At 37.0% G+C, this 22,852-nt stretch overlaps 1 protein-coding gene across 7 annotated transcripts in view; it reads right to left on the minus strand.

Annotated features, from left to right (window-relative positions):
• Positions 1–22,852, minus strand: part of RGS12 (regulator of G protein signaling 12) — a 174,837-nt gene that overhangs the window by 96,443 nt on the left and 55,542 nt on the right. For 2 of the 7 annotated variants that reach the window (XM_065598279.1, XM_065598274.1), the window contains exon 1: positions 11,332–11,543. The exons of 4 other annotated variants lie outside the window; for them this stretch is intronic. Coding sequence is in view for 2 of the 3 variants with exons in the window: in XM_065598274.1 (XP_065454346.1) it covers positions 11,332–11,397 (66 nt within the window). In the remaining variant the exon portion in view is untranslated. Of the gene's footprint in view, positions 1–5,053; positions 5,343–11,331; positions 11,544–22,852 lie in introns of those variants that run through there. One more of the 7 variants, XM_042855530.2, reaches the window with a different exon arrangement.

Genomic DNA, 22,852 nt, shown 5'->3' on the forward strand with positions numbered 1-22,852 from the left:
TTTGAATTTACAGTAATGGGTTTTAAACGTGTTTGTGGATGCTTAAAAAAAAAAAAACCCTCAATTTACCTTTATCAGAAACAGTATGCAGTCAGCATTCAAAGGCAGAAGTTTCTCTCTAAACGTTCAGTAAAAGCTTGTCTAGATTTGTCCATGAGAGGAAGTTGCAAGACCTGATTTTGTAAGCAGTATGGTGATCTCATTTTAAAACTTCAATACTTTATGGGTCACGTTCTACTCTCAGTTGTCTATGTAGAATACTACTCAGAGCACTTATGGGACATATTTGATACAGTATGTGTATAAAAATGATTTGATGGAAATAACTAACACATAACTATACATGCACAGATCACTGATTTTATTCAACATTTACACACCTCTCCGATTCCTACACAATTCCTGCATCAGGTAAAATGATAAGCACCATAAAAATCACATGGCAACTCATTTATTGCTCAAGAGCACCTGGAACCTAATTTTAATGATATTTCTAAACATACTGAAATATTTTATTAAAAGAATCTGTTACTACAGTTTATTTGAACTCTGAGAAACCCTTAGACTTTTATTTTGCTATTTCATATCAGATATGCAATTTTGTTTTTTTACAAAAGTATTTAAGTTAGCTAAAAAAATTTGAGAATAGCCAAGAGTAGAAATCTGAATTGTATTCGTCATTCAAAATATGTTCACATCCAGATTAGAACTCAAGAGATCCTGGGTTCCAAATAACTTCAGTAATAAAGACATGCTCATATGCCAGGAGCATGGTGGTAATCAATAACTGAATTTTTAAAAAAAAATGAATTAAAGGCCTGCAAAAACAAAAACATCTTGCAGCATCTTCCTCAGCAGGAATCCTTCCTGCTTATCCACTTGGCATGTCTATGCACGTAGGAGGTGGACACTGTAATGTTCTTCCTTGCAGTTTACTACAGAGTCCTGATTACCTATGATCAAAGGGAGGCACTTACAGTGCAAGAGGCAGCAACATAAGCCATGGCCTCCTAATTATCATATTCCACAAGGAAAGGAGCAATTCCTTCAAGGCATATCCAATAGCCTTAAGTTCCATCTGAGAGATACTCTATGAAATTCCTCTTTGCACTACTGCCCTAGCAAGTGAGGAAGACCATATTCCTGAAGTTCATCAGGAGTTTGATTCCAGCTGGTTTCAAGAAAAGCTTATCTTAGAGTAGTTTATTGGGAGATGCCCATTATTTGAGGGAAGGAACTACTCTTTTATATTAGCAGATTTCAATTCACTCACCAAGTTAAACTGGTAAGTTATGATTCTGGGGTATAGGGGGATAGAAAGCAGTTGCCTTTTGACATCCTCAGCAATGATTGATACAGCACAGAACAATGTTATTTAATAAAGACATTGGTTTCAATTTAGTAGCTGCTCAGGGTGTACAACTTGAGATGTCAACTGTACAGGGAAGTCTAAAAAAATCCTCAAGTTCATCTTTCAGGGACAGAAGTTGGATTTCAAAATTGTTGCGACATTTAGAAGTTTACATACCTTTGGCAGCCAGCACTTCAGAACATACCATAGTTTTGAATCAAAGGACATAAAACTACATGTCATATATTTGTCATCCCTTAACCTTCTCTTTGGTAAGATAAATAGATTAAGTTCCTCTAATCTATCAGCATATGACATGGATTCTCATTCTCATGGACTCTTCTCTGAATCTTCTCCAATTTTTCAACACATGTCTTGAATTGTGGACACCAAAACTGGATACAATATTCCAGTAACAATCTCACTTGTGCCAAACACAGAGGTAATATAACTTCTTTACTCTTACACGAGAGTCCCCTATTTATACACCAAGAATTGCATTAGAGCTTTTGGACACAGGATCACACTGGGAGCTCATGATCAGTTGATTATCCATCACTGCTTCCCACCATTCTGTAAATATGGCCTGTAAGTCATTGCTCTTAACTGTATTACCATACATCTGTTCATAATGAAATATATGTATACTGTTTGCGTGCACCCATCTTACAAACAATCCAGACCACCCTGAATCAGTGACCCGTCCTCCTCATTTTCACCATTCCCACAATCATTGTGTCATCTGGAAAATTTTAGCAGTAATGATTTTATGTCTTCTTCCAAGTCATTGATAAAAAAGTTCAACAGCATAGGGCCAAAAACTGATCCCTGAGGAGCCCTCACTATCAACACACCCAATAGATTACGATTACAATTACATTTTGATAACCATCAGTCAGACAGGTTTTTTATCCATGTAATGTGTGCCATGATAATTTTGTGTCATTCTAGTTTCTTAATGAAAATGTCATGCGGTACCAAGCCTTACAGAAGTCTAAGTGCATTACATCAACACTGTTACCTTTATCAATCAAATACGTACTCACATCAAAAAAAGATAAAGTTAGATTGACAAGATCTATTTTCCATAAACCCATGTTGATTGGCATTAATTATACTAATTATATTACCCTCCTTCAGTTCTTTATTGAATCCCAATCAGCTATCCCATTGTTTTGCCCATAATAATGTTTTTAGCAGAGGCTGGGATTTTCAAAGGAGCCTGAAATTCAATGGGAGTTGAGTGCCTAGCTCTCTTAGACACCTTTGAAAAATCTCAGAAAGAAGTCTAGAACGTTTTGTAAACACTTATATCATGCACTAGGCTACAATAAAATGTGATGGGGTTCCAAGATGACAACAGTACAGTAGCCTTAACGGGATACATCGTTACTTTCCTCCTACATCTAGCCCTCTAAACTGAATCAATATTTGGGTTCCAGATTGCAACAATATGGGGAAAATATCAGACACATGCACCTGCCTCCACCTCTCATCTTCTCATTTGTCTTTTGGCTTTGCCCCTTGAGTTCATCCATTTCAGCCTGGTGTTCACGCAACTTAATGAGAGTAGACTCCTCTGTCCATGTCCCATAACTGAGACTAAGTGGAGGGTGTAAATTCCAGAAACTATTTACCGTTCAGAACCTCTTTCTAGAAGCTATGTAGTTCAATTCTTTTTGAGGACTTCTGTGTGAAGTTACCAATACAACAGCAATTTTAATAAAAACAAGATTAGTAAAAGAAATTGAAATTATAAAAAATAAATTGGTTTCAGAGTAGCAGCCGTGTTAGTCTGTATCCGCAAAAAGAAGAACAGGAGTACTTGTGGCACCTTAGAGACTAACAAATTTATTAGAGCATAAGCTTTTGTGGACTACAGCCCACTTCTTCGGATGCATATAGAATGGAACATATATTGAGGAGATATATATACACACATACAGAGAGCATATGCTTTTTGTTTTAACAAACAAAAATAGTTTGTTAAAACAGACCCAGGTTTACACATCTCCCAAGCTAAACTACATACGGTATTCATCATGTATGTCCAGATAGGTAGCCTCTCTGGCTGTCCCCGCACCATCAAATCTTTGCTGTGTCCAGAACTCTCCCTCACTGATGTCCTCGGGACTTGCTTATTAAGCCCATACATTGGGATCAGTGTGCAAGTAAACATGTTTCCTCTGATCCAAAACAGCTATCTCCACTTTCCAAACTACTTTTCTCAAGATACCTATACACACACAATACCGTCTGGGGACTAGCTTCATTCTCTAGGAGATGGACCACTGAGGATACAAAGACTCTTGCAATTAATAGCCACCTTTCAAACATTTAACTACCTAGCTCACAGAATGCATTTCACACATGAGGTTGTCTGGTTGTATTTAGTTTTGATCAACCTCTTGATAAACTATCCCAAGCACTTTTTCTTTTTGCCAAGATACATGAATTATGGCCAGCTGCCCAGATCCTCCGTCACATCATCAGAAGGCTTACATTATGTATTTTTTTATCATTTTAAATTTATTAAATTTGAGTGTTTGCAAAAGTTTACAATTTTTATGTACTCCCATGACCCCTCTGGGGATTTTACCCCATAATTTGGGAAACCCTATTCTAAAATATATTTGACAATCAAAATTTAAAATATATCTTTTATTATATTTATAATAATTTATATTTATATATTTGTTAAATATATTTTAGAACGTTACTCTTGCATTTTCATCGTAATTAGTCTCAAATATGGTTTTTGACCTAAATATCAGTAATTAATATTATTTCTACCTTCTTTTTAAAAAATGCTTGTTACTTATTTTCTGATGTAAGATTTTGTGAACAAGATCCTCACCACCAAGCCAATTAAATAAGGCATGTTAGATAGCTTATTGCTTTCAGTTCTCTCTTATGAAAGGGGGCATTTATAATAGCTAATGGGAAAGACATTGTAAAAGTAACAATTCACAGGCAAAAAGAATCAATTTAAACTACTGCACATTGTTACTCAATGGAGATTTAACTGAATATTTTTTCTACAGAATGTCCTTTAAAATTGTTTTCTTGTCACATACTTTATCTAAGCTACATAAAAACAAAATATGCATAGCAAATCTGGCAAAGAAGAATAAATCTTTTATTGCCACATTCAGAATTCCTCTACGAGCTAGGTGTTCCTATTAAAACAACTTTTTTGCATGAACAAAAACAAATAACATTTAAATCAAATGGCTAAAAACAAAATCCATTCTTAAAATGATTGTGATTAAAAACCAAAATACCAATAAAATATTGTACAATGTGTGATAAAGAAAATATATCTGTAATACATACTGCACATACATTAATAAGTAGGTATATATTCCGAACAGCTGAATTTGTAAATATTAGCCACAATTAAATTTTTCAGTTAAATTTCAGAGTAAATCTGAATGTTAGGTTATATGGTCAGGCTCTCTATACACAATTTCCTTAACATAGGTAGCTATGACGGAAAAATAAAATATATGCCAATCATAGTTTGCTTTAAAGAAAAATCACATATTATTCCAAAAGTTTCTGATCTAACATTGTTTTAATGTAGAAGAGACGAAAACTAAGCCAAAAAATGCAATAACTCTGAAGCTGATTATAATACTCTCCTCTAATTTTCACTGCAACACTGCCTTGTGTTGGCTAAATATAATTCATATCACTTACCCGCTCTTCAAAAGAAACAGCAGTTATTTTTGCTAACAATACTCTTCCTAAATTCATCTTCCCTTAAGATAGAAATTAAAATTCCTTGACCCATCAGCTTCTCAAAGATTAAAATATACGATTCAGCCCTATTCCGTGCCTGTACATGCCTGTAAAGTTTAAAGGCATTTCATATGAAGTTCTATTTTACTCCCTTTATGTTACCCATAGCAACAGACCACTGCAGGAAGCTGTGGTTCGTCAGGGATTCAGATTAGATCTCAATTATCTCTCACAAAAATGCAAGATCAGTTCATATAAATCATGCTGTGATTTCATTTAACATGTATCCTATAACAAATCAGGAAAATAAAATGAAGTGTGGTTGTGTGATAATCATTTATACAATAAACCAGCTTCTAATAACTTGGCTTTTAATAAAGCATTACTGTTAACCATCTTTATTACAGTTGTAGAAACATTTCCATAATAAATCACTATTTTTCATAGGTTTACACCAACAGACCAGTAGAAAGTAAACCACCTCAGAATGGCTTATTACATTAAACTTTTAAGTGTTTAGCACTACAACTCACATGTAAAGATCTACATGATAAGGAAACTTTGCATACTGGGTTCAACTCATGAGCAAACAATTTCAGAGCAAAATTCTGCTCTCAGATCATCATTGGAGAGCTCGACTGATATTCTGCACTCTCTACTTACTGTACACACTACCCATGCTTCACTGATGTCAAAGGCAGATATATGCATGTACTGTAGGAAGAGCAGAAGAAGAAATCCATCATGTGAATATAAGAGCAGAGAAAACCTAGTAATTTGTCTTTTATCAGTGTTTTTATTTAAGCGATGAAATCTGTCCACAGTAGCAAATTTCATGAAGTCTGCTGCCATTTACAAAAAAAATCAAAAACTTAATTGCTTTTATTTCTGCAACATTCATAATACAAATATATTATTTTAAGCACCTCTAGAATTGCCTACTGCATCATTTCTAATGCATTCCCTCTGTGGACCTTAAAGCACTTCACAAACATGAATTCAGCCTTACAATATCCCTGTCAGGTTTGCAAGTGTAAACCTCCTTTTACAGAGGGAGAAACTGAGGCACGGAGAAGTTTAGTGCCTTTATCCAAGACCACTTAGCAAGTTAGCATCAGAGGCAGAAGATGACCTAGGGTCTACTGCTCCTCCCCCCATGTTCTAACCGCTAGGCACTCTTTGTTTAATACAGCAGTTAGCTAACATTTATGTCCCTTACTGATTTCATTTAGAGTGAGATTAGAGAACAAAGTTTACTCCAAACACAAGATGAAAGTAGAGGTAACAAGTCTTATTATGCAAGCATTCCAGAAACACAGATATAAGTAACTGAACAATATACATTCTGTGAATTGGGACTGGTTTGAATTCGATTTTCATCCTTTAAATTTTATCAGTGCAAGTATCTAGTGCCTTTGAAGTAAATTTGAAGAAAGAAACTTTGTTACACATATTACATCCTCCATTATTTAGGGGCTAAGCATGCCAATCAACTAAATGGTCTTGTCAGAACTATATTAATTTTACCACATGTGACAATTAAGCATTAAAAACTAAAGTAAGTATCACCAGGAAAGGTTTTTTGTTTAAACATTACATATTGCTTTTTCTGAACCACATTAAACTAGTTAAGCTATTCTCAAAGAATCAACAACAGTTTATAAAATCACCAATATTTTTTAGATTTAGCAATAAGTGTCAAATTCTAGTTTTCTGTGCAAAGCCTGAACAAACAGTTTTTTACAAGGGGATCTCTATAGGGGCAGAAACCCTTATGTCCGCAGGATCTGTAATGCTGCCTGTGCAGCAACTGAGGTCAGTTCTATAGTTGCAAGTGAACTAGCCATGCCAATGCCCATCCTACAACACCGCTTCAGAAAGAACCATCTCAGACTACTGCTCCATGACACGTAAGGATTTCAGCACAATATCTTGTGTGGCCTGCACCACCCAGTGCATAGTAAAACAAAAGAGGTTCCCTTACATTTGACACAACATGATTCACTCCAAATAATTTTGGTTCTCTTCTGCAGTATCTATTTTATTTTACCATCCCACCACTACCATCACCTCCCACAACCCTCCCACATATTTTTTGTGCAGACTTTGTCCCAGAATACAAAACATTCACTTTGCTGGGTACAAAATGGTGACCGATCTAGGTCTGGGAAACCTGATCTTGGGGTTAGCTCTCTCTCCTCTCCTCGTGAGTGTAGAGGCCCACACTGGGAAAAGGAAATTTTTCTATCCTTTAAACTTCAAGTCTTTCTGCTGTAAAAATTTCATAATTATCTCTGTGATCTGTTACATTCACAATTTATGTTCCTGGTTCAATACTCTGGTTGTTCTTCCTGACTTCTGTGAGAGTGCTCACCATACATAGAATTATTCTTAAGGTTTAGTTCATGTAGCTTATTAAAAAAAAAAACTTTTCCATGAAAGTAACTGAATCTGGGTCTTTCCTTCAGGACTATAAACTTGAAACACTTAGATCGCCTATGATTCGGTATGATTGCAGCCTGCTTTTCCTATGCCAAATAGTTTTTAAAAGCAGTACCTTGGAATTTATTTTTATACCCCGTTTATCATTTCATGAGTTTTCAGTTTTCCCCCTTTTCTCATTGTTTGTGACTACACAATTTTCAAGATTACTAACTTTTCCAAGGCCCACATACATGACTAAACATACAAATATTTCTATTCAGTGCATTATAAATCTGTCACAACACCTTTCCATTGGTTCCAAGAACACCACCTTGGGAGTGAGGATTTGTTGGAGAACATACAAAGTATTCTAGGGCCAAGTTTGTTCTGGGAATTGTATCCCTAAGAATCAGCACCTTTCCCTCCACTTATCCAAATGGAATGCTTCCCAGAGAAAGTGAGATGACTTTTTCCATCAGGTACTGTACTGAGATGGTGAAGTGAGTTTGAACAGAGCATGAGGTGTGGCAGAGAACAAGATCTAAAGACCATGATGGCACTGGATGAGATCCAGCGCTTGTTCTGTAGTGATTTTTGATAGACTTATTATATTGCTCTTAATTTTGCACCCAACACTGCTTAATATTCCGATTTATGCTAAGCTCAGCCAACACTGAGACACTGTTCAACAAACTAGGTCATGGAGTTCAGTTTAGACTTCATTATCTCATTACACCAGGTCTTTAGAAGAGCCCTGATGTCTATACTGGGCAAGCTGACACCATGACACTAGAACAGCTGGACTGCAGAAGGCATGACTTCAAATCACAAAATAGCGAGTAGCTTGTACAAGAACACAGCAACCGTACTTACATGGATGCTGGGGACAAGGTGCATGATATTGCTACCTGAGATGAGGATAGGGCATCATAACCAAGTCAGAGACTTCTGGAGAATGTTCCTGTGAAAGCCCTTCAGAGGAAGCACAAATTAAGAGGATTCTGGTCCACGATGTCCACTGAATGGTGAGCCAGAGTACCCCAGAAAGTATCCTGCTCTGGAAAGACCAATTGAACTAGTGCAGCTGTAACACACATAGTTCCGATCCACATAAGCACCAGAATGATTTGAAATAAACACATACAGCTGGAGGCATTTGCAAGACTTGCTTGTAGCTAGAGTACTCACAATAAAACACTAACATTAGAAACACTGTGTGTGGGCAGTGTTTTATAAGGATTCCAGGCACTTGTACTTGGTGCAGGAAACCTAATAATTCTATAGTGTAGACAGAGTCACTGATTTTTATTTCACTGAAATGAACTTGCATTCCATGTGCACATTTTTTTCCATCTAGCAGTTCCATTAGCTCACAAAGAAAGCCTGTTAATGATGGTGGCTGCGAAAAAGCCCTTCTAAAAATTAATTTCCCTCTAATTTTTTCCAGAGTATCTCAACAGCTGCTGTATTCAAAATGTTAGATTGTTTTTAAACTATGTTTGTATTTATAAACCACCAGATCAAAATCAGATAGCCCAAATTTGGAAGGGGCTAGTCTCTATACTACTCCAGCATATTAATTTACAGAAGCTATTAATGAAAAAATGTTAAAATCATGACATAGGAGCTCTAAAATGACCAGTTCAGATGTATCAATGGAGGCTTCGTAAGTCCACATTCATCTGCTTTGAAACTAAAAAGGGCAGAGGGGCATAAAACCCAGAATTAGTCTCTTTTTCTCCCCCCATCCTGGAAGAAGATATTTTTTCTTTTGTCTACATGGTTGCAGGAAAAGAAGCCTGAGAGAAAGGCAGAAATGACAGGGAGTCAAGATTAGTTTTGGCTGAACAAAAAATGAACGTCAGTGAGCAAAAAGAAAGAAGAAAGCAAAAAAGCTGCTAAGCAACTAGGAAAAGGGAAAGCTCTCATAGTAAATTTGGAGCAGGCAGAAAACACTGTTTGGCTAAAAGATCTTAATGCTCATTCACCTTATATCACTCTTTTCTCAGTCTTCACTACAAGACAAAGAAACTAACCATTCGAATGAAAAAAGGAGCAAGAGAATTTTGTTGGGAACATCCCATTTAATTCAAATGTCCTTAGTTATTGAAATAAAAAAATAAGGTAGGTGGAAGAAACATATACAATAATATAAAAATAAAATTACTTTTTAAAAATGATTTTCAAAAGTTTTCCATTAGCGAGTACTTTTTGGCAAGTTTTTGCCTGCTCCTAAGCAGTAAAAAGAGAACATACATTCCACTAGTAGAAAAAGGAAAAAAAGACTCCCATCCAATGCATTTTAGTTTAACTACATCAGCAGAAGGCAAAATTCCTATTTATTCCTAGAATATATGCTAGCATATATACTCCTTTTGAACTGACACTTTACATAAACAATTCAAAGACTAGACAACTGCAAAACTTGTTAAACACTAAGTTTTCCAATGTAGCAAAATGAAGAAGCCTAATTCAAATTGTTGTTGAGTGCCCTCTTCTGTCAACAAAAATTGCAAGTTTTACCAAGACTTTTGTGCATGTTTTCAAAGTTTAGATCTAAACAGACATTTGTTAAACAGAGAGCTAGTTTGAAAACAAATATTTTGTCCTCAAAGCCATATTTTAAATACTTAGAACAAGTCTTTTGACCCATTTAATTATAAATTGACTATTGAAATTAGCCTTTTTCATAATTCAAAAACATATCATTGCTCTGTAAATACAACAGTTTTTTTTGCAAAGTGCTGATCAATGTATAAAGTTTAAGCTATCTGAATTTCCTTGACAGATAAAATTGTTTAAAAAACAACAACCCAGGAGTGAATGTTAATTGCATGTCCAGAATGAAAAAAGATTTCATACAGCCGAATAGTAAAATTAAATTCAATTACACATAAGGAGGATATGATTAAGTGACAGATCACCCACACATATTAAGCCTCTTTGAGCTTCCTCCTACCCCCAAACTGAGTTTCAGAGATTCAGATTATTGCAGTCCCTGCATTAAATGACAGCTCATTAGTAATGTAACTAGTGTACTCACTTCTCTTTTTAAGTCTAGCACTTCTAAAATACACATTTCCCTTTTCATTTTAAAAAACAGAGACTTTTCTTTAATCCTAAAATGAATCAGCAAAAAGAAACTACAGTTTGAGACTTTAAAAAGCCAAAGCCCAGTAATATATATTATCTTCAAAATTTGTGTGTTCTGACTAGCAAGAGATTAAGAGAAGAGAAAACAAAATTAAGCTCCAAAAAGTCTCTGAAGTTATATATTCTATAAACACTGTATACAGTAATAAGTTTATATCTGGTAATTAATAATAAGCCATCAGTAATCTGAATTGCTGGCTAAATATCCAAACGACAGAAAATCATCTAAACACCTTGGAAACAACTGTGACAATTAACAGATACCTTTCTAAGTTTAAAAAGGCACCTTTATATCATGGATACAAGAGCATTACAGTGTGAAGAAAAATTAAGTAACTGCCAATATGACAAAAGGGAATAAAAACAAAACCCACTAGAGAAACATCTTTACAACTAGTGTACAGTTCCCACACATGTAAAACTTAATGTTACTCAACCTATATTGAAAATACATCTATATAAAGTGTATTTATTAAATTCTCATTAGAGCTCATACAGAAAGTCAACTCATAAGTACTTACAAACTTTGTCTTGTTAAAAGTCTAACTTCTTAGAAATACTTTGTATTGCATTAACAAATTTCCTTAGCTTTGAAAACTATCCTTTAAAGCATATTCCTGCTTTCTGTTCATTTTAGATAAACAAAACTTTATACTTACAGACACTTGACTAACAGTAAAAGCTTTCTCCATGTATAAATTGTGCCTGAATAATGTTTCTCTCATTGTTAGGAAACAGGCTCCTTAACTTTACTGTTAAGCTCTTTCTGAAGTTGAACACATATTTACTTCTTGAGAGGCCAGTAAAATAAATGAAGCTCTTCAACCTATTGTCCTTAATACCACCTCTCTCATTCTCCTCCTCCCCAGTGCATTCCCCGCCCTGACTCAGGACTGGTTCTGTATATATGCCTGTCTAAAGAACAAACTGCCTGTGCTCAAGCTTTTAAAACATTGTTTAGGCAAGTTATACATAATAATAAAGTTTCTGTCAAGATAAGATGCCACTGGAGAAGCTTCTGCTGCAAAATGCATTTAATGAAGGTCTAAGAGACTCAGTTTTAACGTGTATGTCCAAACTTGTTTAGGTATTGAGTCAAATATTTTCCCTTCCAAATTAAACATTTTGTTTTTAATAAATTCCTCTTAAATGAACATTATATGAATTAAACAGGTCATCAACTTGTATTTTAAATATTATGTTTCAGATACAAATTAACATTAAATTAAAAAAGGACACTTAAAATTGGTATAACTAAGCTTAGAGCAACTTTCTTTCTGTTTCTGGGCATGCAGCTGCATGTTTCTTCATGATCGCAATCATGTGTGCATATTATGCCATTTACTTCATCTTGCCTTTCTGCTCTCTGTCCTTCTGAGTAAGGAAGGTATTGAAATTTACAAGAATCCTGTTCCAGGTGAAATAGTATTTTTGTAAATTTCAATAAGAAACTAGGATTTCATCTCTTTTTCAGCCTTTGGTTTGGAGACAGGCAGTAGGGAATGGGGGGGTGGTTTTTTCTGTATCAAGAGAACAGATGAAATGTATTTGGTGATCTCAGATTAACTTCTAACTAATGGGTGTCCATATGATAGAAACATCTCAGGTGGCACCTTTCGGGTAATCGCACTTGACAAACTAACTAGCAAATGGATTGTAGAGACTGAATAGCACCAGCTTTTAGCAGAATCCCCATCCAGTGAAATGTGAAGCTGAGTATCAGAACAGTGTGAGGGAAGTGTGCACTGCTGTTGCCCAGGCTGTACATATTCTGTGAATAAACAGAATTCCATCTCTAGAGATGGCAATCCAACACATTTAATAAGCTCTTAATTCACTAAAAACATGCTGCAAACCTCTAGCAGTCTGCCTCAGCAACATCATGTGGGGCAGAAGCTCAATCACCCACCTACAGGGTGGCCAATCAAAAGCCAAGAGAAAAAGACACATCAGCCAGAAGCAGAAACAGTAGTGTGGGAAGGGAAGGGAACACTAGACTAGCAAGTGACTTCTTTCCCCAACCCTGGACCTGAACTGCATTGATGATTCAGTGACCAAAAAACACTTAATTGACACAGGGTTAAGGTTGTCTGGTGATATCCTGTCCCCTTCCAAAATGCTGATTTCAGAAAAACTCAAACTTTTGAAAACCAGGAAATACAGAATTAAGATACATACATATGCAATGCAACCTTAACTCTGACCCACTGGAGCTGGCAGTAGCCACCGGGAATTATCTGACTGCACCCCAGGTACATTCACTGTGTTAGGTTGAGCAGTATTGAATGGTAGAGTAGTTGGATTATCTAGAGCAACAACAGAGGGTCCTGTGGCACCTTTGAGACTAACAGAAGTATTGGGAGCATAAGCTTTCGTGGGTAAGAACCTCACTTCTTCAGATGCAAGTAATGGAAATCTCCAGAGGCAGGTATAAATCAGTATGGAGATCTATCTAGAGCAGGTTAGCAGAGATGTGCAAAGGATAAGAGGCAATTGGGGGGGGGAGGGTCATGCCCTTCTAATGGGGGCGGGGGTGCATTCCTTTCCCGGACACTTGAGAGACCCAGTATGCCTCATTTCAGCACTGCTTTGAGTAGGTTGTGTTAGTAGCAGGGCACAGGTGTCTTCATGCTATGGGGATTGTCAGCAGTTAGCTGGGAAATGAGTTAGCTGGATGGTAGGTTTTATGATGGGAAAGGGAAAGTATAGTTTTAGATGGCATCGTGTGCATAAAGGTGAAAGGGTTGGAAGATTTAGCAGATGTGTTCTTTTAGTGAGGTAAGCTAAATGTACAGCAGATGTAAGTAGCTCTTATTCAGTACAATGCAAAGTATGTGTGTTATGGGCATATTGGAGCATCGCTCAAAGAGGGCTGAGTTAAGGGTGTGTACCTTAACTCTATATTTCCTGGTTTTCAGAAGTTTGAGTTTTACTGAATTCAACATTCTGGAAGGGATAGGATATCACCAGACAACCTTAACTCTGCGCTAATGAAATTTTTCATCAATTAATGTCCTAGATGGGTGCCATTGGTATTTTTAAACTGACAGAGAAATGTTGTTGGTGAGCATTAATGGTCATTTAGGCAGTTTCAGTTATCATGTAGGTTTGCAGTGATGCCCAACTCCTCAATAGGTAGTGACTCTTGACAGTAGTAGCACCATGGGGGCCAGGAGCTTGCTTTTACCCAACTGCACTGCAGAACAAATCTCAATTAACAATTTATTGGGGGGGGGGGGGAGAGGGTAAATTGGTTTGAATGCAGAGAAGGGAAAATATAGAGAGGACTCTGTGGAAAAGGTTAATAGTCACAATATAATAGCAATAAATAAAGGCAAAGGAACTGGAGGGTAACAGATAAAGGTCAATTAAAAATTGAGTGAGGTTAGAAGGAAATCATGAGTAAAGAGGTGACAATTAAAGGAAAAAACATAAGACAAGCAGTAGTTCAAAACAAAAAAAAAGAGCAATAGGTGAATTAAAATCAGACGAGTTAAGATTTAAATAGGAAAAAATGAGAAATCATGAAATAAAAATAATTAACAAGGCAAACAGGCAAGGATTAATATAAAAATGGAAGAGAAAAAGTAAAGTACAAAAAAAATCTTGCTTCTTTCTTCCACTACTTTTATATCTTTAATGTTGTTTATTTTGGGCCCAATCTTGCAAATGCTCACTACAGGGCATTGAACTAACTACTGCGAGTAGCCATTGAGACTACTTGTGGAAATATGCATTTTCAAGCCTGGGCCTTTTTTAATGTAACAGTCTTACGTGTATGAAGCAGCTTGCACACTTTTTGAGATTATATAAATAATAAATGTTTGCATCAATTCATAGAATCATAGAATATCAGAGTTGGAAGGGACCTCAAGAGGTCATCTAGTCCAACCCCCTGCTCAAAGCAGGACCAATTCCCAGCTAAATCATCCCAGCCAGGGCTTTGTCAAGCCGGGCCTTAAAAACCTCCAAGGAAGGAGACTCCACCTTTGCAGAATGGTATTTTTAAGGTAGGTAAATTTTGATGCCCATCAAATCTGTCTGTGTCTCTTTAATCTATGATTAAAAATTACAAAATATTTGATGTATCAAAACAAACTTATTTAGTGAACATTAAAGAATACTGGTTAGCGATAACAGCTCTAACTCAGGAAATCACTTAAGCATGTGCTTAAGTCATTCCTATACAGTAAAGCACTTAAGCATGTACTAAAATCCAATGGACTTAAACAGGCTTTAAACCCATGCTTGGTGTTTTCATGAATAGAGATGCTTTCCAGAACTGGGTTTACAGGAAAAACCAGGAGTTATGGTTCTGTCAGAGTTTCTGACATAAACCTAGTTCCTCAAGATTTATCAGTTGTTATTAAATGAAATTTTGTCAGGAGACAGTCTTTTTCAAATTTTGGTTTTATAAATTATTTGTGATCAGTTCAGTCATTTTTATTTAGAAATTGGAAAAATACACTCATTATTTAGCATGTTGGATTTTTGAAACAATTTGTAGGCTATAAGCTGCTTAAAGTTCTAAAATGTAATTTTGCAAGGAATTACTTCCTCAAAGGGACTATTTGCTTCTAAACACATGCATCCTGGAGAGGAAAACATGGCCGTGCAGATGGTGTTGATGGGAGGGCTTTGGCCTCCTCGACCCTGGGACACTGTTCTGGGAAGGAGGTGACATGTTAGGAGTCCACTATAGACCACCAAATCATAACAGTCTTCAAATACATTATCAAGAGGACGGTGATCAATTGTTCTCTGTATCCAATGAAGGTAGGACAAGAAGTAATCGGCTTCATCTGCAGTAATAGAGACTTAAGTTAGACAGTAGAAAAAAACTTTCTAACTGCAAGGATAGTTAAGCACTGAAATAAGCTTCCAAGGGAGGCTGTGGAATTCCCATAATTGGAGGCTTTTAAAAACAAGTTAGACAAAAATATCTGTCAGAGGTAGTCTAGGTATACTTGATCCTTCCTCAGTGCAGGGGGCTGCAGTAGATGACCTCTCGAATTCCCTTCCGGCCCTACATTTCTATGAAACGTATCATTTTATGTACTTTTTTATCCTCACAAAATCTGTTATAATGTAACTCCAGGGAGCCTTTACATGTTTCATTATACAATGACTTCCCAAAAAGGGATACTAGAAGGAACACATTTAGGCTTGGTTCGAGAATGTGGATTGGAGACAATGCACTGAGAGGCCTACAAAACAGCCTTATAGAGAGATCAGTCCTAAACTAAAGAGTGAAGCAATTTTTGGTGACAATTTGTCATGGGGGGCAGGAAGGGAGGAGAGAAAAAACAAAGCAAATAATGTAGACATGGATTCTTGACCTACAAGATTGGTCCTTAACCAATTTTTTTTCAGCTGATTGTGTTGCACCAATTGAAGAGTAACACCGACAGACCCCGGTCGTTGGTGGGCGGGATTCAATTTGGGAGCTCTGGAGCTTAGCTCATGCAGTAGGGCTCATGCACTAACAGCAGTTTTATAAGGATAGCTTTTTATAATCATGGCTTTTAGCTCATGTAGTAGAGGCTCATGCACTAAACTCCAGAGCTCCCAGGTTTGATCCTGCCCACCGATAACCAGGGTATGTCGGTGGTAAAGATGCACCACCCACTGAGTTCACATTAGCCACTCTCAGTCAGTTTAAAATTTTGCTCTGCATCTATACTGTGTCTGCCTTACAGCATCTGAGATTCAGACTGCAGTCTGTCACAGATGTCATTTTTTATGTCAGAGATGACAGTTGCCTTAATTCACTAGCTAGAGTCTCCTCTTCATCCTATGCCAAGCTCCCTTCAGCCACTGCACATGCTTCTCTCCAGTAAACTACTGGTCATGTCTCACTCCCTCTACACTATTCTAAGCTAGCAATCCATCTCTAGACTGCCAGCTGCAAGTTGCCATTTGACGAGTCACTAATTTTATCTATATGCTTAATAATCTAAATCCCGATCCTGACAACCCACGTGAGTACTCCCACTGACTATTTTTCACTCCTTATAAAACTGCTAGGCCAACCAAGTGATGTCAGAGTGAGATGGATTCTATTCTTGCTTCAACAAAATTAAGTATATTTCAAAATCTTTACTGTCAAATATGCATTGCCGAAGAAGAACACAGCACAACTCTCAAATTCCATGCTGAGTTTTTAAACCTGAAAAATATTTTTATTTGTAAATTGGGTAGAGTTGTTCCAGAAGTCATTGAAAAAATAATAAACAGAGAACCTTGTGCCACTTTTTTCACTGTCACTTTTCAAGGGGAAGAAAATAAACTATTTACATCAGTCATTTTAAATGTGTACAGGCATGGTATAATTTTTTTATTGACAATATCTTAGGTTAATTTACATAATGTACTGAGGACTTCATCATTCATGAGGAGTACTAAGAGCTTATACTTATGCCTATCAAACTGTATATTCTTTGTGCTAAAGTCCAGTTTAGTAACCCAATCCATAACACTGCTCTACAGCCAAAATGCTTCTGAAATAAATGTAGTCAAACTTTACTAATTCTGGGTCACTGAGAACGAAAATGATGCTTAAAATTGTTGATTGGCTCTAGTTTTCAAGATATGCTATTGGGTCAGTATATACGACCTTTGACTTGGGAATGGCGGAGGATAAGTGAGTTATAAAGGGAAGGGATCTCAATTTAAACCAGAAATGACTAAAATACATCTTTGACTGGATCTATGAATAAATCTATGACTGAGTTTGGACAGTACTTGCTTTTTAGGCAAAACAATGAATGATGCAATCTGAAGCTGGTATTGCGTCATACATGATATGAATTGCATCATGTTATTCCTAGAAGTCATGGATGATGCAATCATAACGAAGCTTACATCACTCTGCTGAACAAATTGCCCTATATCAGCTCTAGAAATCATACAGTGCCGTGCTCTTATTTGTCAGTGTTTGATTTTGCAAAGGGACACATTTCTGTTTAGCCAAAGTGAGCAGAAATGCCTCGTACTTGTGTGAACAGTGCAGATAACTTCTGCTATGTTTGTGGTGAAGTGACTTTTGCATCACAAAAGCGCAGTATAACCACTATGGTTAAGAAAGCCTATCACCTTTCTTTTGGCTGCAAAATTGGAGATCAGGACAAGAGGTGGGCCCCACACATATGCTGCAACACTTGTGCAAGAAATCTTCGCCAGTGGTTGAACAGGAAAAGGAAATCTATGCCTTTTGCAGTGCCAATGATTTGGAGAGAGACAACAGATCATACCAGCAATTGTTACTTCTGCATGGTGCCTCCAGTTGGGAAAGGTGTGTCAAAGAAGAAAAAGTGGACTGTGCATTATCCAAACATTCCATCAGCTATACGCCCAGTACCCCACGGAGAAGGACTGCCGGTCCCTGATGCACCAGAATCATTCTCACTTGAGTCAGACGAGGAAGAGGAAGAGGATGAAACTTCTGGTCCTGAACCATCAATGTCACAGGACCCACATTTTCTCCCATCCTCCTCCTCTGAACCACACCTTATAACACAAGGTGAACTGAATGACCTTGTCAGGGATTTGGAACGACCCAAGAGTAAGGCAGAGCAGTTGGGCTCCAGACTACAGCAGTGGAATCTCCTGGCAGGTGATGTTAGGGTTTCCATGTTCCGTGACCATCAAAAGGATCTTGTCCCTTTCTTCTTCATGGAAGGTGATCTTGTAGCCTGTAACAACATCGATGGTGTGATGGCAGCCCTCAACATCGTTCACGATCCAGATTAGTGGAGACTGGTCATTGATTCATCGAAGACTAGTCTTAAAGCTGTTTTACTGCACAATGGCAATGTTCTGCCATCAATTCCAGTTGGTCATGCAGTCCATATGAAGGAAACCTATGACAACATGAAACAACTTTTGAGGTGCATAAACTATGACCAACATCAGTGGCAGCTTTGTGGCGATTTGAAGGTTGTTGCTCTCTTGCTTGGTCTGCAGACTGGATACACAAAGTACTGCTGTTTTCTCTGCGAATGGGATAGTCATGCAAGAGAGTCCCACTACATCAAGAAAGATTGGCCACTCCGACAGTCATTGGAGCCTGGGAGGAAAAGTGTTCAGCATCCACTACTTGTTCAATCAAGGAAGATTTTGTTACCACCAAGCTGGGTCTGATGAAGAACTTTGTCAAGGCCATTGACAAAACACAAGCAGCTTTCAAGTACCTCCGTGGAAAATTTCCAAGGTTAAGTGAAGCTAAGATAAAGGAAGGTGTCTTTGTTGGTCCTCAGATTCGTGAACTTCTTCCAGATGATGCATTTGACCATGCACTGCGTGGCAAGGAAAAGACGGCATGGAAAGCTTTCCAGTTAGTGGCAATACATTTTCTCGGAAACAACAAGGCAGACAACTACAGGTTGTTGGTGGAAAACCTCCTCAAGGCATACAAAAGCCTTGGTTGCAACATGGCACTAAAGATACATTTTTTGCACTCTCATCTAGATTTTTTTCCACCGAACTGCGGAGCAGTGAGCGACGAGCATGGCGAGCGATTTCACCAGGACATTGCAACAATGGAGAAACGCTATCAGGGCAAATGGAGCCCATCAATGCTTGCAGACTATTGCTGGACAATGACAAGAGATGCTCCATTTAATGAATACAAGAGACAAGCCAAGAAGCGCCGAGTAGACACTGAATAGGACTAAACTATGTACATAAGTTTTTTGCCTTTTGTTTCATAATAAATTTTATTTATATAACCCTTTTGCTGATTTTTAAAGTGTTACATAAACAGGACAGGTGAAATATTAGCATGTAAAGCAACCATAAACACATGAAAAGACCTAGGTTTACAATTTATGATTAAAACTCTACTATCTACACAATAGACATAGACATAAAATGTAAAAACTTAAATATCTTAGAAACAGTAGCCAATAAGTTGTTTTAATTGTCATATTTGAATTCAGCACATCAAAATACATAATAAATAGCACATTTTATCTCTGAAGCAGACGACTTCTCAAAAATTGTAGACCAGTGTAATTAAAAGCGGAAACGTATTGTAAGTTACACAACCATAAAGTATTTTTATACAGTATTTTTCATAAAAAGCGCCAAAACATTTATCAGATTAACTCTATAAAGTCTTAGGGTGAAAACCTAGCTTCAAGTCAATGGGAGTTTTGCTACTGACTTTCATAGGGGCAGGATTTCACTCTGCATGTACAAGTCTAATACAAGTAGAAAGGGGAACGTGATGCAGGAAAGCAGATTACAGTAAAATGGGTGTGGTATACATAGATGACTAATGTACTATTCCAAAAGGAATCTATTATATGCTGAAGAAATTCTTACTAGTACTTTTTCATGTGCCTAAATTTTTCTTTAGATTATACTGCTCACTCTGTGTTAGTGTTTTGTCTTTTGTCTTAACAAGCTAGATATGGCAACTAGTTTGAAGGAAGCATATTTAGAAGAAACTAAGTAGAGGAAACTTTTTTATAGGGCTGTCAAGCAATTAAAAATTAATTTGTGATTAATCGTACTGTTAAACAATAATAGAATACCATTTATTTAAATATTTTGGATGTTTTCTACATTTCCAAATATTTTGACTTGAATTACAACACAGAATACAAAGTGTACAGTGCTCACTTTATATTTACTTTTTATTACAAATATTTGCACTGTAAAAAACAAAATAGTATTTTTCAGTTCGCCTCATACAAGTACTTTAATGCAATTTCTTGCCATGAAAGTTTAACTTACAACTGTAGAATTATGTACAATAAAAAACTGCATTCAAAAATAAAACAATGTAAAAAACTTTAGAGCCTACAAGTCCACTCTGTCCTACTTCTTGTTCAGCCAATCGCTAACACAAACAAGTTTGTTTACATTTGCAGGAGATAATGCTGCCCACTTCTTGTTTACAATGTCACCTGAAAAAGTAAGAATAGGCATTTGCATGGCATTGTTGTAGCCGGCATCGTAAGATATTTACATACCAGATGCGCATGCTTCAACCACAATTCCAGAGGACATGCATCTATACTGATGATGAATTCTGCTCGATAATAATCCAAAGCAGTGCGGACTGACATGTTCACTTTCATCATCGGAGTCAGATGCCACCAGCAGAAGGCTGATTTTTATTTTATTTTTTGGTGGTTCGGGTTCTGTAGTTTCCACATCAGAGTGTTGCTCTTTTAAGACTTCTGAAAACATGCTCCACACCTCATCTCTCAGATTTTGGAAGGCACTTCAGATTCTTAAACCTTGGGTCAAGTGCTGTAGCTATCTTTAGAAATCTCACATTGGTACCTTCTTTGCATTTTGTCAAATTTGCAGTGAAAGTATTCTTAAAACAAACAACATGTGCTGGGTCATCATCAGAGACTGCTATAACATGAAATAAATGGCAGAATGTGGGTAAAACAGAGCAGGGGACATACCATTGTCCCCCAAGGAGTTCAGTTAAAAATGTAATTAACATTTTTTTTAACGAGCGTCATCAGTATGGAAGCATGTTCTCTGGAATGGTGGCCAAAGCGTGAAGGGGCATGCAAATCTTTTGCATAACTGGCACGTGAATACCTTGCAATACCGGCTACAAATGTGCCATGCAAATGCCTGTTCTCACTTTCCTGTGACATTGTAAATAAGAAGTGGACAACATTATCTCCAGTAAATGTAAACAAACTTGTTTGTCTTAGCGATTGGCTGAACAAGAGGTAGGACTAAGTGGATTTGTAGGCTCTCAAGTTTTAAATTGTTTTGTTTTTGAGTGCAGTTATGTAACCAAAAAAAAAAAAAATCTACATTTGTAAGTTGCAGTTTCACAATAAAGAGATTTCACTGCAGTGCTTGTATGAGGTGAATTGAAAAATATTATTTCTTTTGTTTATATTATTTTTATTACAAATATTGGCAGTTTAAAAATGATAAAGTGAGCACTATACACTTTGTATTCTGTTGTAATTGAAATCAATATATTTTAAAATGTAGAAAAACATCCAAAAATATTTAATAAATTTCAGTTGGTATCTATTTGCTTAACAGTACAGTACAGTTTAAACTAGCCATGTGTTCAGCTCTTGTTCCAAAGCAACTGACGTTTTGAATCTTGTCTGTATTTTACAATTTTACAATTTTTCTTCTTGATGGTGAAAATATAGTTTGTCATATCTTGTATTTGGAAAGACAATTTTTAGTTGTGATATCAATCAAAGAGAAATGTCCTTTTCTTCAGGATCTCAGCTTTGGCCATTTGTTTCCTGTGGAAAATGGCTCAATCTTACAAACTGTGAGCCCATTCCTGCAACATGAGGAGTGCCAGTTGAGGGCCACATACCTTGCAAGGGGTGAGCATCTGAGTTTAAGATATTTAAAGTTTAAAGAACACTAATTTTAAGGTTACTTTCACTAAACTTGGGATGTTTGACCAGCCGTTAAGTCTTGGGAATCCCTCCCCTTTCCGCCCCCCCCCCCCCCCCCCCCGCGACAAGAACACACACAGAGCATGAATCTATGGGGTGGGGTGGGCAGCATAGGGGGAGGACTCACAGGGCTACATTTGAGATGCAGGGTGGGACAGGTGGCCTAGAGCTCACAGACAATCAGAAAGAGGGAGGACAGAAGAGAGATAGTTTTTCAAGATTTAATATCAGAGGGGTAGCCGTGTTAGTCTGGATCTGTAAAAAGCAACAAAGAGTCCTATGGCACCTTAAAGACTAACAGATGTATTGGAGCATAAGCTATCGTGGGTGAATGCCCACTTCGTCAGACACATGTTCTGACGAAGTGGGCATTCAAGATTTAATAGGCAATGATTGAAACCCATTAAATAATTTTTAAAAGAGAACTAATTATTTTTTTTAAATGACAATAGGCCAGGATTAAAAACAAAGTAAAAAAAGACAGTGGCATTTAACAGAACAAGAACAAGAGTTCATGTTAATTAACTACCACTGTTTTTAATTACTGTGTGTTTAATCTTGGCTGTCAGAGTTCCGGGCAACTGACCCGTATTCCACCTTCACAGTCCATTAAGGGGGCACTCACTTTTGGGATCCCAGCTCCTAGCCATCACCTCTCTTGGGAGGAGACCTGCATCTCTGTCCTCTTGACTGGGATTTACCCAGGCTGCAGAGTTCCCTGCCTACACTGCAAAATTATCAGCAAGCCAGACTGCCTAAACAGGCCAGC

This window comes from Chrysemys picta, chromosome 5 (assembly GCF_011386835.1).
Source record: "Chrysemys picta bellii isolate R12L10 chromosome 5, ASM1138683v2, whole genome shotgun sequence".
NCBI lineage: Eukaryota > Metazoa > Chordata > Testudines > Emydidae > Chrysemys > Chrysemys picta.